At 45.2% G+C, this 17,738-nt stretch overlaps 1 protein-coding gene across 20 annotated transcripts in view; it reads left to right on the top strand.

Annotated features, from left to right (window-relative positions):
- Positions 1-17,738, top strand: part of LOC106561741 (pleckstrin homology domain-containing family A member 5) — a 248,718-nt gene that overhangs the window by 113,990 nt on the left and 116,990 nt on the right. For all 20 annotated transcript variants that reach the window (XM_045688504.1, XM_045688512.1, XM_045688508.1 and 17 more), the window contains one exon: positions 10,053-10,136. In XM_045688504.1, coding sequence (XP_045544460.1) covers positions 10,053-10,136 — 84 coding nt within the window. The remainder of the gene's footprint in view (positions 1-10,052; positions 10,137-17,738) is intronic.

Below are 17,738 nucleotides of genomic sequence, written 5' to 3'. Positions count from 1 at the left end.
TTCTGTATTTCATTTTCCAAAATATTTGCAAAAATGTTAAGATATGTTTTCACTTTGTCATTATGGGGTATTGTGATGTCATTATGGGGTATTGTGATGTCATTACTTGGTATTGTGATGACATTACGGGGTATTGTGATGTCATTACGGGGTATTGTGATGTCATTATGGGGTATTGTGATGACATTATGGGGTATTGTGATGTCATTATGGGGTATTGTGATGTCATTATGGGGTATTGTGATGTCATTATGGGGTATTGTGTGTAACACAGCAACATGTGGAATAAGTCAAGGGGTGTGAATACTTTCTGAAGGCACTGTAACTTACGATTTAATAATGCCAATGTAATGGGAACCATGTGTGGCTGTAATTATAAGTTATCCGTCGATGAGATTGCAATAATTGCAACAGTCTAATTTTAGTTTTAATAGGGGAATCAAAATGGCTTATCTGGCGAAAAATAAAATAGCCCTAAAAAAAAGTCTCTGTTAGTGCTCATCCAAATTAAATCATTTGAGTGGAATGTTTAGCGTAACCCCAGTTTCCAAATCCACATTAAAGGAAGCCAGAATCAAGACTCTGTTTCAGGTTCGGTTTCCAAGTAAAATAACAATTTACAAAGAGTAGAGTAGCCAGCAGTGGTGACGCTCAGCTCTGTGGTCTGTGGTATCGCTGCTCTGTGCTGCTCCAGGACAGAATGGGATTAATAATAGTACAGCGGAGCTACTGCTCCCCCTCTGCGCCATCCTCTCCTTGATGTGAATGTCCTTGTTACGGCCCATCAGTACTCAGTAGGTAGGCCTACATTCATTTCAGCTCGTCTCAGTTGCCGTGTGGGTTGAAGGTTGCTACATTTTGAGGCCATTCCATTGGCTCTAAAGTTCAAACTGTGCCCGGCCTTTTCATCTGGAGAGAGAAGTAGAGTAGGTGGTGTAGCCAGAGGAAGTAGGCCCACCCAGGACCATAAAAACAAGCTTTCCTTCCTCCAGACCCCCAGGCCTGGGGCTCTTCATTACTGCTGATGCTGGAGGACATAAGAGGAGCCCTTCATCCAAACTGCAGGGTGGTCAGGTCATCCTTACTAACTATTGCTCCCACTACTGGTCTGCTACCATTTCTCTCCATAACACACGTCTGAGGTCAGGAGCTGTAGGAACCTGCTGTTGGCAAACGCAAACACACACACACACACACACACACACACACACACACACACACACACACACACACACACACACACACACACACACACACACACACACTCTCTATCGCTTTCTCTGTCTCTCTGTCTCTCTCTGTTTCTCTCTCTGTTCTATCTCTATCTGTCTCTCTCTATCTGTCTCTCTATCTCTATCTGTCTCTCTCTATCTCTATCTGTATCTCTCTCTGTCTCCCCCCTACAAGAAGAAAGGCAGGAGAAGAAACTAGGGGGAAGCGTGTTACCAGATGCTCCTACTGTATGACAGCAGCTCCTGTGGCTATTCACCTATTCCTTATATAGTGTACTACTTACTATACATTTGGTCAAAAGTAGTGCATTATATGGGGAATAAGGGAGACTTTTGGGACACACCCCTCCTGTGGCTTCAGGAGGCTCTTCAAATGTTACTGCCGTGACCACAGACCAGCTCTCCACATCATTCAAAGCTGGGATGCAATTTTTAGACTTCAAGACTTAAAGCTCCAGAACTTTGGCGACTACTAGGTCTAAGTGTGTTTTTAAAACCTCCCGTTTGTTGGGGTGGAGATGTGTCACTGTGTACTTCATACATGCATAATATATGAGCAGAAGTACCATCGTACCTCAATTAGCCACGAAATGCCTAGTTTGGAAGTGACTGTTTTTCTGGAAGCTGTGGTGCGCTTTCCCCCCCTACATTTTCCCCCACGAGGGGCCAGCCCCTAGCAAGTTCTACCCAATGAGCTTCAGTCCCTCACTATTTCAGTGACAGCTAGCAAGATGGACACAAAGCAGAGAGAGAGAGAGAGAGAGAGAGAGAGAGGCAGGCAGGCAGGCAGGCAGGCAGGCAGGCAGGCAGGCAGGCAGGCAGGCAGGCAGGCAGGCAGGCAGGCAGGCAGGCAGGCAGGCAGGGCAGGCAGGGCAGGCAGGCAGGCAGGCAGGCAGGCAGGCAGGCAGGCAGGCAGGCAGGGCAATGACGTGGTGCTCATATGTGATGTAGTACACCATTTTCAGGGACCACTTTTGTCTCGTGAGTGCTACTTTCAGAACTACTGGTTAAAAAGTATGCAGAATTATTGGAGAATCTCTATGATTTGGTTGAGGAGTGCTGGTTGGTTGAGAGAGAGAACCGTTACCTTCTCCCCATGAGGAACATAGGGCATCAACAATGCCTCTCCACTTAACTGGACTTATCGCCTGTCTTGTGACTGAATAGCACCTGTCTTGTGACTGAATAGCACCTGTCTTGTGACTGAATAGCACCTGTCTTGTGACTGAATAACGCCTGTCTTGTGACTGAATAACGCCTGTCTTGTGACTGAATAATGTACCGTAATTTCCGGACTATTAAGCGCACCTGAATATAAGCCGCACCCATTGAATTACATTTTTGTTTTATTTTGAACATAAATAAGCCGCACATGTCTATAAGCCGCAGGTGCCTACCGATACATTTAACGAAGCACGGCTTGTAACAAAAAATAAAAAAATAGCAGTAAGGTTTAGTTGTCTTTTTGCACTGAGTCAATTCCTCACGCTGCTGTTTCCAACGTCTTATCATCGACTCATTAAGACCAAGCTCCCGTGCAGCAGCTCTATTTCCTTTTCCAACAGCCAGATCAATCGCCTTCAACTTGAAAGCTGCATCATAGGCATTTCTCCGTGTCTTTGCCATGATGAGGGTGACAAAATGACTACCGTAATCAGAATGATGGGAAGTTTGAGAGCGCTCGATTTAATCTAAACAGTAAACAAAAAAGTTGTTTGACCTTAATAACCCGTTTGGCAATTTCATTGGTCTAATGAAAGCTTCATGCCGCCAAAAAACTGAGCACGTCACAGAATGTGTTTTTTTGGAAGAAAAAAAATGGAAAGCGGGAAAAATCCATATATTAGCCATGTCATTGTTTCAGCCGCGAGGTTCAAAGCCTGGGAAAAAAGTTGGAATTTACGGTAATATATGGCTGATTTAGTCGCGCACGGCTGGCTGCCTCTGCTGTTTGTTTCTAGGACTTAACACCATGGTGAGAGCAGTGACCAGGTGATGGGCTACATACTATACATGCTAACAACATACTGTAGGATACGTTCAAATAATAATGGCCACTAGTTGTTTTGTCTGTTGTAAAGAGCCTGCTTTACGGTGGAGGGTAACTTCAGCTGTTCCACTCTTTCCCATGCATCAGGCATGGTACAGTGACTGTCCATAGATCAACATTAACCTCATTGCCCCCTCGATGTTTCCCATCTTGTTTTTATGACCGACTGTCTGTCTCTTGTCACGTGGATCTGCTTTGAAATGTTGACAACATTCTCAGAATGGGCCTCCAGTCCACCCATTGGTTACAAGAGTTACAAGAGCCTTCCAGCCATTGGTGCAGGAGACTCTGGCCTTCCAGCCATTGGTGCAGGAGACTCTGGCCTTCCAGCCATTGGTGCAGGAGACTCTGGCCTTCCAGCCATTGGTGCAGGAGACTCTGGCCTTCCAGCCATTGGTGCAGGAGACTCTGGCCTTCCAGCCATTGGTGCAGGAGACTCTGGCCTTCCAGCCATTGGTGCAGGAGACTCTGGCCTTCCAGCCATTGGTGCAGGAGACTCTGGCCTTCCAGCCATTGGTGCAGGAGACTCTCTTCCCTTTTGACGTGTTCTAACGAAACACCACCTCGTAAAAGAAGCAAAACATCTGCTCTGACTTAACATCAGTAGGGCTGAGGATGAGAGGGCTCTGGCTAACCATTCATTATGGAGATGTGCTGTTCTGGGGCCTCATTTATAACCGTTGTGTAAATATCTCACTAAATAACTGCGTGGACCATTTCTAAATATAATTTGTACAAAATATTGAGATGTAAAACTTGGTGCAGGCCATGCATACCAATGTATCCCGTTATAAATCAGAACACGTCATAAACGCTTTTTTCTTCCCCTACACATTTTTTTTTGTAACCATTCAATAAAAAAACTCAGAGAATAGGGTTCCATTTGGGAGGCTGTTAGCCTGCCCTGAGACCGCACAGAATGATCCTCCAACCAACGATGCCTACAGTAATTACAGACAAGCAGCTAGGGTGAAGGCTGCCCTCCAGGAAGTAACTGAAACTCAAACCTCCCCATTTCAAGACTTCAGAAGTCAGCTCATGTTTTAAAGTCACTATTATTTTGGGGCTTTTTGCATCGCTGTGGACAAACTAACTAATCAAATGAGTGGGTTTGCCTAGCCCTAATTTCTACATGATCATAATAGCCCTAATTTTTACATTATCACAATAGACCTAATTTCTACACTATCACAATAGCTATAATTTATACATTGTCGTAATAGGCGTAATTTCTACATTATCATAATAGTCCTAATTTCTACATGATCACAATAGTCCTAATTTCTACATTATCGTAATAGTCCTAATTTCTACATTATCGTAATAGCCCTAAACTAAAATTGGGGAAAAGTCAGATTACATTTCATGAACATTTTATAAATTGATTTGAAATATTTAAATATTCAGTGTTATGTTTAACTCAGACCTTTTCATTAGGGGAGCAATGTTATAAAACAATTTGTTTAGTACTTTTTTGGTCTTTGAAAGCTGTTGCAGTAATGAGGATTTTGTGTAAATTGTGGTAAAATGCATAGTATCTGATAAAAAAAATAAACATAATAATAATTTTGAAATAGATAAGTATAGATCCAAATCTCTGTCATCCAAGAGAAAATGTAAAAAAATTACACTTGAATATTTTGGAGTAAAATGATGAGTGAGAATGAACCGAAACAGGTTCTCGACCATGAGTTAACTGACTCAGTCACTCTCTAGAGCAGGGGGTAACTAGATTCAGTCACTCTCTAGAGCAGGGGGTAACTGACTCAGTCACTCTCTAGAGCAGGGGGTAACTGACTCAGTCACTCTCTAGAGCAGGGGGTAACTGACTCAGTCACTCTCTATAGCAGGGGGTAACTGACTCAGTCACTCTCTAGAGCAGGGGGTAACTAGATTCAGTCACTCTCTAGAGCAGGGGGTAACTGACTCAGTCACTCTCTAGAGCAGGGGGTAACTAGATTCAGTCACTCTCTAGAGCAGGGGGTAACTAGATTCAGTCACTCTCTAGAGCAGGGGGTAACTAGATTCAGTCACTCTCTATAGCAGGGGGTAACTGACTCAGTCACTCTCTAGAGCAGGGGGTAACTAGATTCAGTCACTCTCTAGAGCAGGGGGTAACTGACTCAGTCACTCTCTAGAGCAGGGGGTAACTGACTCAGTCACTCTCTAGAGCAGGGGGTAACTGACTCAGTCACTCTCTATAGCAGGGGGTAACTGACTCAGTCACTCTAGAGCAGGGGGTAACTAGACTCAGTCACTCTCTAGAGCAGGGGGTAACTAGATTCAGTCACTCTCTAGAGCAGGGGGTAACTGACTCAGTCACTCTCTAGAGCAGGGGGTAACTAGATTCAGTCACTCTCTAGAGCAGGGGGTAACTAGATTCAGTCACTCTCTAGAGCAGGGGGTAACTAGATTCAGTCACTCTCTATAGCAGGGGGTAACTGACTCAGTCACTCTCTAGAGCAGGGGGTAACTAGATTCAGTCACTCTCTAGAGCAGGGGGTAACGGACTCAGTCACTCTCTAGAGCAGGGGGTAACTAGATTCAGTCACTCTCTAGAGCAGGGGGTAACTGACTCAGTCACTCTCTAGAGCAGGGGGTAACTGACTCAGTCACTCTCTAGAGCAGGGGGTAACTAGATTCAGTCACTCTCTAGAGCAGGGGGTAACTAGATTCTGTCACTCTCTATAGCAGGGGGTAACTAGATTCAGTCACTCTCTAGAGCAGGGGGTAACTGACTCAGTCACTCTCTAGAGCAGGGGGTAACTAGATTCAGTCACTCTCTAGAGCAGGGGGTAACTAGATTCAGTCACTCTCTAGAGCAGGGGGTAACTGACTCAGTCACTCTCTAGAGCAGGGGGTAACTAGATTCAGTCACTCTCTAGAGCAGGGGGTAACTAGATTCAGTCACTCTCTAGAGCAGGGGGTAACTAGATTCAGTCACTCTCTAGAGCAGGGGGTAACTAGATTCAGTCACTCTCTATAGCAGGGGGTAACTAGATTCAGTCACTCTCTATAGCAGGGGGTAACTAGATTCAGTCACTCTCTAGAGCAGGGGGTAACTAGATTCAGTCACTCTCTATAGCAGGGGGTAACTAGATTCAGTCACTCTCTAGAGCAGGGGGTAACTGACTCAGTCACTCTCTAGAGCAGGGGGTAACTGACTCAGTCACTCTCTAGAGCAGGGGGTAACTAGATTCAGTCACTCTCTAGAGCAGGGGGTAACTGACTCAGTCACTCTCTAGAGCAGGGGGTAACTGACTCAGTCACTCTCTAGAGCAGGGGGTAACTAGATTCAGTCACTCTCTAGAGCAGGGGGTAACTAGATTCAGTCAATCTCTATAGCAGGGGGTAACTAGATTCAGTCACTCTCTAGAGCAGGGGGTAACTGACTCAGTCACTCTCTAGAGCAGGGGGTAACTAGATTCAGTCACTCTCTAGAGCAGGGGGTAACTAGATTCAGTCACTCTCTAGAGCAGGGGGTAACTGACTCAGTCACTCTCTAGAGCAGGGGGTAACTAGATTCAGTCACTCTCTAGAGCAGGGGGTAACTAGATTCAGTCACTCTCTAGAGCAGGGGGTAACTAGATTCAGTCACTCTCTAGAGCAGGGGGTAACTAGATTCAGTCACTCTCTATAGCAGGGGGTAACTAGATTCAGTCACTCTCTATAGCAGGGGGTAACTAGATTCAGTCACTCTCTAGAGCAGGGGTAACTAGATTCAGTCACTCTCTATAGCAGGGGGTAACTAGATTCAGTCACTCTCTATAGCAGGGGGTAACTAGATTCAGTCACTCTCTAGAGCAGGGGGTAACTAGATTCAGTCACTCTCTATAGCAGGGGGTAACTGACTCAGTCACTCTCTAGAGCAGGGGGTAACTAGATTCAGTCACTCTCTAGAGCAGGGGGTAACTAGATTCAGTCACTCTCTAGAGCAGGGGGTAACTGACTCAGTCACTCTCTAGAGCAGGGGGTAACTGACTCAGTCACTCTCTAGAGCAGGGGGTAACTGACTCAGTCACTCTCTAGAGCAGGGGGTAACTGACTCAGTCACTCTCTAGAGCAGGGGGTAACTGACTCAGTCACTCTCTAGAGCAGGGGGTAACTAGATTCAGTCACTCTCTAGAGCAGGGGGTAACTAGATTCAGTCACTCTCTAGAGCAGGGGGTAACTAGATTCAGTCACTCTCTAGAGCAGGGGGTAACTAGATTCAGCCCCGGGACAATTGTTGTTGGAGCGGATGGTCGGGGAGCTGAAACACAGTTATAATAATTTGTGCCACACCTAAGCCCAAAAATAGATAGTATTTGAAAAGAACAGTCATTTCATAACTTAATTACATTGAGACACAATCACATATGTCTTTGTTATTCGTGAGAATACTTTGGAACATATTTCCTAAATTAAACCATTTTTTTGCTGAATTCCTGGTGGTTTTACAGTCTTTTTGACCAATTACACACATAAAAAATACTGGAGGGCAAGTTTTGGCCCACGGGCCACCTGTTGCTGACCCCTGCTCTTGAAACTCCCAGGCTGTTTTCAATCCAAGTGATGGTCGTTTAAAATCTGGTCCTGATTTATGACAGGCAGCAGCCGACGGTGAGGAGCAGCTGAACGGTTATACTTTCTCAGGCCCTCTGGATCAGAAACTGGACCGTGTCTCAAGTAATGACTTATTGTAATACTTCCTCATGACAACAACTTACTCCTCAGACCCTCTGGATCAGAGAAGCTGGGCTGTAATTGGACCGTAAGCAGCAAGGCAGAGTGGGATGGAAGGAGGGAACCTGCTTGTCCGTGTGATCAGGGCATGACTGGATGACTGGAGCCGGGCAAGGGAGGAGTGGAGAGGGAGGAGAGATAGGGGAGGGGAGGAGAGATAGGGGAGGGGAGGAGAGGGAGGAGAGGCAGGGCAGGGGAGGAGAGATAGGGCAGGGGAGGAGAGGAGAGGGAGGAGAGGCAGGGCAGGGGAGGAGAGATAGGGCAGGGGAGGGGAGGAGAGGAGAGGGAGGAGAGGCAGGGCAGGGGAGGAAAGATAGGCCAGGGGAGGAGAAGCAGTGCAGGGGAGGAGAGATAGGGGAGGAGAGGCAGGGCAGGGGAGGAGAGATAGGGCAGGGGAGGAGAGATAGGGCAGGGGAGGAGAGATACGGCAGGGGAGGAGAGGCAGTGCAGGGGAGGAGAGATAGGGGAGGAGAGATAGGGGAGGAGAGGCAGGGCAGGGGAGGAGAGATAGGGGAGGAGAGGCAGGGCAGGGGAGGAGAGATAGGGGAGGAGAGGCAGGGCAGGGGAGGAGAGATAGGGGAGGAGAGGCAGGGCAGGGGAGGAGAGATAGGGGAGGAGAGATAGGGGAGGAGAGGCAGGGCAGGGGAGGAGAGATAGGGCAGAAGAAAGGGGAAGGATGCAGGAGTCCAGAGACGGGTCAGACTGAGCTCCTCACAAGTTCACACACTCATAGAGAACTGACAGCGTGACAGCGTAGGCTATACACGGAATAGTTTTAGTGCAAGAAACTAGCCTATATAAGAGGATGGTAACTACTGGATAGGATTGCTTCTTTCTGTTAGAACTGGTGACTACCGGGAGTATAGTAACTCCAGTGAACTGGTGACTACTGGGAGTATAGTAACTGCAGTGAACTGGTGACTACCGGGAGTATAGTAACTGCAGTGAACTGGTGACTACTGGGAGTATAGTAACTGCAGTGAACTGGTGACTACTGGGAGTATAGTAACTGCAGTGAACTGGTGTCTTCATGCATGGCTGGTGAAGGAGAATCAGGATGTTGAAGTTCACTACGACACACAGCTCCAGGTTTTTAATGCATGTGTACAGTACTTCTCTGCTGTGGGCTGCTGAGATGTCAGAGAAAGGAGAGGGGTTAGTAGTGTGTGGACTACGGTCTAGTGAGTCAGTGGTGGGATATTTTCTTTCAGGGTAGAAAGAAGAGGGTTTGCATTTCTCCTGTGAAGCGATCCGTTGCAACGTCCTGTATTTATGCGTTTTTTCTGTAGTATAATCTACGCAGACAACCCAATGTGTTTACTAGAGCATGTCTTCGCCTGTTTTCCGTTCGTTTATTTGTATGTTTTATAACTCCAGACGGTTTAGGGTTTAATAACACAGGCTTTACTGTTATTTTATATTTTAGTGTGATGGTGTGTGGGTGCCAGTGCATGCTTGTGTGTGTGTGTGGGTGCCATTGTGCCGCAGAGTGGTGTGGATTTGGAGCTTTCACCACACTGATACATTCCTTGACTAGCACAGCACAGTGTGATCAGGTTGCCCCATAAAATGACTGTCAGCACTGTCCTGAATCTCTAGCTCTCGACTCCCTTTTCATACTCTAACCTCGTGTTAAAGGGACAGAATGTGACCTGGGCTCAACTCTCCCTGCAAAATCAGTGTAAGGGTTAAAGCAGTCCTAACCTCGTTCTCCACCGTGCACATTTTCCCCACAAAAAAATTATGTCCTGTCCTCAGCTTCTGGGAGGCTGTGGGGATGTAGGGACTGAGGGACTGAGGGACTGAGGGATAGGGATTTCACGGTCACTTGCAAGTCTATTCATCCACTCTTCAGGGGTCCTCGGCTAGAGAGATGACAGAGGAGGGATAGAGAGAGAGATGACAGGTGGAACATATTGGTTATTGGCGGGTCTAAAGAGGCTATTCTGTTCTAACATTTTCTCTCTCTCTCTCTCCCTCTTTTTTCCTCTCTCTCCCTCTCTTTTCTTCTCTCTCTCTCCCTCTCTTTTCCTCTCTCTCTCTAGCCACAATGAGCGGAAGGTGACCTGCAAGCATCCTGTCTCGGGCTGTCCCTCACAAGACAACTGCATCTTTGTCGTCAACGAACAGTAAGTCTCTTCATTTTGCTGTTCAGAATGCCATCAGACAGCATTTCTGAGCTGTGCAGTCAGATCGTCGTAGGAACTCTTGGACATTCTCTTTCCATGCACTCAGTATTAGTTATGGCGACCAACATTTCTCCATTTACAAGTTTCCCTTTCATGAGTTGAGTGCTTCTTCTGTTTCTCTCCTCATTGTCCCATAATTGACACATTAACAGAAAATCATTTCAAATGAACAGTCTTCTTCTTTCCTCTGATGAGATTACAAGGGTCATCAATGTCAGTCATTTGTAATGGTTGGAGTATGTATAAAATGTGCCTGACGTTTTCTTCCCACTATTGGTGCATAGGTTAGTTCTAAACATGTTTACAAAGGCTGTGGGTGGATGAGGTTCTGAATAGAAAAGTCATCGTGACCGAGGAAGCATCTGGAAGTCTGCTGATTCCCTGACGTGTTGTGCTGCACATGAGAATCAATCACTCCTTCTTCTTCTACCCATCAGATAAGGAGAGAGGGTTAGAGTTTGAGCCCTTTTCCGTTCTGTTCTTCTCAACCACAGCCACTCACCTCTGAGGGGAACATGTTACCATTGACTTTCTTTGGCGTGAGTTTAAGCCCTTTCGCTCTCAGTTGCATAACCCACCTCTAGCTCGGCCCTTCGCTTATTGGCTCCTGAGAGAGGGGGCATGTGATCGTGAACCATTGGCCCCTGGTTCCAACAGAAGTTCATCACTTCATCACAACCCTGGCGAGAGTACAGTATAGCGAAAACAACTAGGCTAATCTCCTGCCTTTCTCATAATCACTCCCCTTAACCATTCACAGTTTCACATGAGATACAGTAGTCTGATCCACCAGTTGGTTCTCTCTCTGTCCAACTATACGCAGTAGCAATTAGCCTGGGGACGAAGTTGTAGAGAAAACCACTCTCCTTCCTTGCTCCTCCATCTATCTCCAAAAGCCTCCTACTACACCAGGACTCTACGCTGACCTTTTTTGTGCCCCTAAGTAGAAAAATGTAGACGCACACAAAGACGTTTAGGAGCACAATGAAAAATATGTGAGGGATTAAGCTGGAATCCTTCATTTTTCTAGGTGCTCTGGTGCTCCTAAATACAAATTCCAGGTCGCACAGCTAAATTCACTATATACAGTACCAGTCAAAAGTTTGGACACACCTACTCATTCCAGAGTTTTCCTTTATTTTTATTGTAGAATAATAGTGAAGACATCAAAACTATGAAATAGCACATAAGGAATCATGTAGTAACTAAATAAGTGTTAAACAAATAAAAATATATTTTAGATTTTAGATTCTTCAAATAGCCACCCTTTGCCGTGATGACAGCTTTGCACACTCTTTGCATTCTCTCAACCAGCTTCACGTGGAATGCTTTTCCAACAGTCTTGAAGGAGTTCCCACATATGCTGAGCACTTCTTGGCTGCTTTTCCTTCTCTCTGCAGTCCAACTCATCCCAAACCATCTCAATTGGGTTGAGGTCTAGTGATTGTGGAGGCAAGGTCATCTGATGCATCACTCTCCTTCTTGGTGAAATACCCCTTACACAGCCAGGAGGTGTGTTGGGTCATTATTCTGTTGAAAAACAAATCATAGTCCCACTAAGCGCAAACCAGATGGGATGGAGTATCGCTGCAGAATGTTGTGGTAGCCATGCTGGTTAAGTGTGCCTTGAATTCTAAATAAATCGCAGACAGTCCGAAGGACAAATCTGGGTTTGGAGGATGCCAGGAGAAAGCTACCTGCCCGAATGCATAGTACCAACCGTAAAGTTTGGTGGAGGAGGAATAATGGTTTGGGGCTGTTTTTCATGGTTCAGGTTAGGATCCTTAGTTCCAGTGAAGGGAAATCTTAAGGCTACAGCATACAATGACATTCTAGACGATTCTGTGCTTCCAACTTCGTTGCAACAGTTTGGGGAAGACCGTTTCCTGTTTCAGCATGAAGTGAGGTCCATACCTAGTAGGCCGTCATTGTAAATAAGAATTTGTTCTTAACCTCTCAACAGCCAGTTGAATCCTGTGGCGCGTTATTCAAATACCTTAGATATGATATTACTTCAATTTTTCAAAAATATGACTATTTTACACCATTTTAAAGATAAGACTCTCGTTAATCTAACCACACTGTCCGATTTCAAAAAGGCTTTACAACGAAAGCAAAACATTAGATTATGTCAGCAGAGTACCGAGCCAGAAATAATCAGACACCCATTTTTCAAGCTAGCATATAATGTCACATAAACCCAAACCACAGCTAAATGTAGCACTAACCTTTGATGATCTTCATCAGATGACAACCCTTCATATTTATATCAAAAACCAGCTTTTTACATTAGCATGTGACTAGCATGTGACTAGCATTCCCACCGAACACTGCCGGTGAATTTACAAAATTACTCACGATAAACGTTCACAAAAAGCATAACAATTATTTTAAGAATTATAGATACAGAACTCCTCTATGCACTCTATGTCCGATTTTAAAATAGCTTTTCGGTGAAAGCACATTTTGCAATATTCTCAGTAGATAGCCCGGCATCACAGGGCTAGCTATTTAGACACCCAGCAGGTTTAGCACTCATCAAAGTCAGATTTACTATAAGAAAAATGTTATTACCTTTGTTGTCTTCGTCAGAATGCACTCCCAGGACTTCTACTTCAATAACAAATGTTGGTTTGGTCCAAAATAATCCATCGTTATATCCAAACAGCGGCGTTTTGTTCGTGCGTTCTAGACACTATCCTAAAGGGTAACTAAGGGTGACGAGCATGGCGCAATTCGTGACAAAAGAATTCTAAATATTCCATTACCGTACTTCGAAGCATGTCAACCGCTGTTTAAAATCAATTTTTATGCTATTTTTCTCATAAAAAAGCGATAATATTCCGACCGGGAATCTGCGTTTAGATAAACAGACAAAGGAAAAGAAAGCATTCGGTCGAAGCGGGCACGCGCCTAAGCCCATAGTACTCTGAGTGGCCACTTGCCAAAAGCGATAAAGTGTTTCAGCCAGAGCCTGCCTCGATATCGTTCAACTTTTTCCCGGGCTCTGAGACGCTATGTAAGACGTAGGAAGTGTCATGTTATTGCACAGATCCTGAGTCTTCAATAAAAAGAGCCAAGATGAAACACTACTTCTCAGACAGGCCACTTCCTGCTTGAAATCTTCTCAGGTTTTGGGTTAGGGTTAGGGTTAGGGTTAGGGTTAGGGTTAGGGTTAGGGTTAGAAATCACAAGCAGACCACATAATACCTCTGTTGTTTTCTCCATTCATGGTGGAAGACGGAGAAATTATAGTAATATCACAATGAATATTGGACTGTGGCCCTGGCAATTCGATAGTTAAGAGTGAATTGTATTTTCTTTCGGGAAAAGGTAGGATTTTTCCACATTTGTAATGGCATTGGTTTGAACATGAACTCAAAGAACTACAACTAGTTTGAACAGTTGCAACAAGAATTCCCAGAATTCAGAAGGAGACTGAAACTTGATTAAGACACCTTCTGTCAGGTGAGGTTGAGATAGCACAGGAGTCTATATCAAGGTAGTATGAATCTTCCTCTTCTTTGAACAGCTGCTTGTGGGGGTTGTGAAAGTGAACATGCTATAGGACAGTGTTTCTCAACCCAGTCATCAGGGGCTTGAAAGGGTTGTTGAATTGGATGGGCTAGTGTTGGAATAGAGCAGCCATATGGAATGACAGGTGTTCCCCGAGAACTGGCTTGTGAACATGTTCTATCAGGGGGCCAGTGCTGAGCTTAGCTGGCAGGTAAGGTGAGCTATGAGGTATGAATGTGGCCCAGTGCTCTGAAAGGATTAGATAGGTTCAAGCAATATAGCATATTACTTCACCTCTCTTTCTGAACGGCTGGGTGGAGTCATACTGATTTACACCTATCAAATAATTTCAGATCTACAAGAGTGGCTGGGGGACAGGGTTTAGGGGTCGATTTGGGCGTACCTCGCTCTCTCTCTTCAGTCGATTTGAACACACAGGAGAGAGAATACCTGTCTCAACTAAAATCTTTACTGCATGGCCATAGGTTGGGTTGAGAGTAGGGACTGAACGCTGTACTGGCCCAAGGCAGGGAAGGCTGAGAGTGGGAACTGAATGTTGTACTGGCCCAGGGCAGGGAAGGCTGAGAGTGGGAACTGAATGTTGTACTGGCCCAGGGCAGTGAAGGCTGAGAGTGGGAACTGAATGTTGTACTGGCCCAGGGCAGGGAAGGCTGAGAGTGGGAACTGAATGTTGTACTGGCCCAGGGCAGGGAAGGCTGAGAGTGGGAACTGAATGTTGTACTGGCCCAGGGCAGGGAAGGCTGAGAGTGGGAACTGAATGTTGTACTGGCCCAAGGCAGGGAAGGCTGAGAGTGGGAACTGAATGTTGTACTGGCCCAGGGCAGGGAAGGCTGAGAGTGGGAACTGAATGTTGTACTGGCCCAGGGCAGGGAAGGCTGAGAGTGGGAACTGAATGTTGTACTGGCCCAGGGCAGGGAAGGCTGAGAGTGGGAACTGAATGTTGTACTGGCCCAGGGCAGGGAAGGCTGAGAGTGGGAACTGAATGTTGTACTGGCCCAGGGCAGGGAAGGCTGAGAGTGGAGAAACTGAAGTGTCAAGGTTCATTAAGCTAATAATAATGTTTCCTGACGTGTACAGGGCTCTACAGTGCGACCAATTAACTTGCATATGTGCCTAAATACACTACATGACCAAAAGTATGTGGACACCTGCTTGTTGAACATCTCATTCTAAAATCATGGGCATTAATATGGAGTTGGTCCCCCTTTTGCTGCTATAACAGCCTCCACTCTTCTGGGAAGGCTTTCCACTAGATGTTAGAACATTGCTGCAGGGACTTGCTTCCATTCAGCCACAAGAGCATTAGTGAGGTCGGGCACTGATGTTGGGCGATTAGGCCTGGCTCGCAGTCGGCGTTCCAATTCATCCCAAAGGTGTTCAATGGGGTTGAGGTCAGGGCTCTGTGCAGGACAGTCAAGTTCTTCCACACCGATCTCGACAAACCATTTCCGTATTTAATTTTTATTTATTTAACCTTTATTTAACTAGGCAAGTCAGTTAACCTGTTAGGGCTAGGGGGCAGTATTGACACGGCTGGATAAAAAAACATACCCGATTTAATCTGCTTACCACTCCTACCCAGTAACTAGAATATGCATATACTTATTACATATGGATAGAAAACACCCTAAATTTTCTAAAACTGTTTGAATGGTGTCTGTGAGTATAACAGAACTCATTTGGCAGGCAAAACCCTGAGACATTTTCTGACAGGAAGTGGATACCTGATGTGTTGTATTGCCTTTAAACCTATCCCATTGAAAAACACAGGGGCTGAGGAATATTTTTGCACTTCCTATTGCTTCCACTAGATGTCACCAGCCTTTACAAAGTGTTTTGAGTCTTCTGGAGGGAGATCTGACCGAACAAGAGCCATGGAACGATGATGTCCCATTAGACACCTGGCGCGCGAGTTCATGTTGGGTACCCTCGTTCCAATACGTTATAAAAGAGTATGCATTCGTCCACCTTGAATATTATTCATGTTCTGGTTAAAAAAGGCCCTAATGATTTATGCTATACAACGTTTGACATGTTTGAACGAACGTAAATATATTTTTTCCCCTCGTTCATGACGAGAAGTCCGGCTGGCTTAGATCATGTGCTAACAAGACGGAGATTTTTGGACATAAATGATGAGCTTTTTTGAACAAAACTACATTCGTTATGGACCTGTGATACCTGGAAGTGACATCTGATGAAGAGAATCAAAGGTAATGGATTATTTACATAGTATTTTCGATTTTAGATCTCCCCAACATGACGTCTAGTCTGTATCGCAACGCGTATTTTTCTGGGCGCAGTGCTCAGATTATTGCAAAGTGTGATTTCCCAGTAAGGTTATTTTTAAATCTGGCAAGTTGATTGCGTTCAAGAGATGTAAATCTATAATTCTTTAAATGACAATATAATATTTTACCAATGTTTTCTAATTTTAATTATTTAATTTGTGACGCTGACTTGACTGCCGGTTATTGGAGGGAAACGATTTCCTCAACATCAATGCCATAGTAAAACGCTGTTTTTGGATATAAATATGAACTTGATAGAACTAAAAATGCATGCATTGTCTAACATAATGTCCTAGGAGTGTCATCTGATGGAGATTGTAAAAGGTTAGTGCATCATTTTAGCTGGTTTTATGGTTTTGGTGACCCTGTCTTTGAATTGACAAAACATTACACACAACTCTTGTAAATGTACTGTCCTAACATACTCTAAATTTATGCTTTCGCCGTAAAACCTTTTTGAAATCGTAAAACGTGGTTAGATTAAGGAGATGTTTATCTTTCAAAGGGTGTAAAATAGTTGTATGTTTGAAAAATTTGAATTTTGACATTTATTTGGATTCAAATTTGCCGCTCTTGAAATGCACCTGCTGTTGATGGAGTGCACCACGGGTGGCACGCTAGCGTCCCACCTAGCCCATAGAGGTTAACACAAGCTTGTTAGCTAGCTAGCTTCTCTGGTCCAACGTTAAGCCAATTCTGATGTTCAAAGACTTTTAAAGTTCCTCCATTGAAGCCGCTCCTTAGTTGGTATAAATCTGTGGGCGCAATTCAGATAATGCATGTTGTCAGAAGATACCCAGCACTTCAAGCCAAGCTTCCTCTTCCACTCTCCCTCGATCGCCCCACCCGCAAAATTTCAATTTCATCTCGCGCTCGAGACTGGTCTTTCCATCACGCAGCGTAAACAACTCACCGAGCTGTAGCACTGAGCTACAACACTGAGCTACAACACTGAGCTACAGCACGGAGCTACAGCACTGAGCACTGAGCTACAACACTGAGCTATAGCACTGAGCTACAACACTGAGCTACAACACTGAGCTACAACACTGAGCTACAACACTGAGCTACAGCACTGAGCTACAGCACTGAGCTACAGCACTGAGCTACAACACTGAGCTACAACACTGAGCTACAACACTGAGCTACAACACTGAGCTACAACACTGAGCTACAGCACTGAGCTATAGCACTGAGCTATAGCACGGAGCTACAACACTGAGCTACAACACTGAGCTATAGCACTGAGCACTGAGCTACAGCACTGAGCTACAGCACTGAGCTACAACACTGAGCTACAGCACTGAGCTACAGCACTGAGCTACAACACTGAGCTACAACACTGAGCTACAGCACTGAGCTACAGCACTGAGCACTGAGCTACAACACTGAGCTATAGCACTGAGCTACAACACTGAGCTATAGCACTGAGCTACAACACTGAGCTATAGCACTGAGCTACAACACTGAGCTATAGCACTGAGCTACAACACTGAGCTACAACACTGAGCTACAGCACTGAGCTACAACACTGAGCTACAGCACTAAGCTACAGCACTGAGCTACAACACTGAGCTACAACACTGAGCTACAACACTGAGCTACAACACAGAGCTACAGCACTGAGCTATAGCACTGAGCTACAACACTGAGCTACAACACTGAGCTATAGCACTGAGCTATAGCTTGCCCCCTCCATAACGAGCTGCTCTAT

This window comes from Salmo salar, chromosome ssa10 (assembly GCF_905237065.1).
Source record: "Salmo salar chromosome ssa10, Ssal_v3.1, whole genome shotgun sequence".
Classification (NCBI taxonomy): domain Eukaryota; kingdom Metazoa; phylum Chordata; class Actinopteri; order Salmoniformes; family Salmonidae; genus Salmo; species Salmo salar.
Note: the sequence above shows the minus strand (reverse complement) of the source record. Positions and strands in the feature narration are given on the sequence as shown.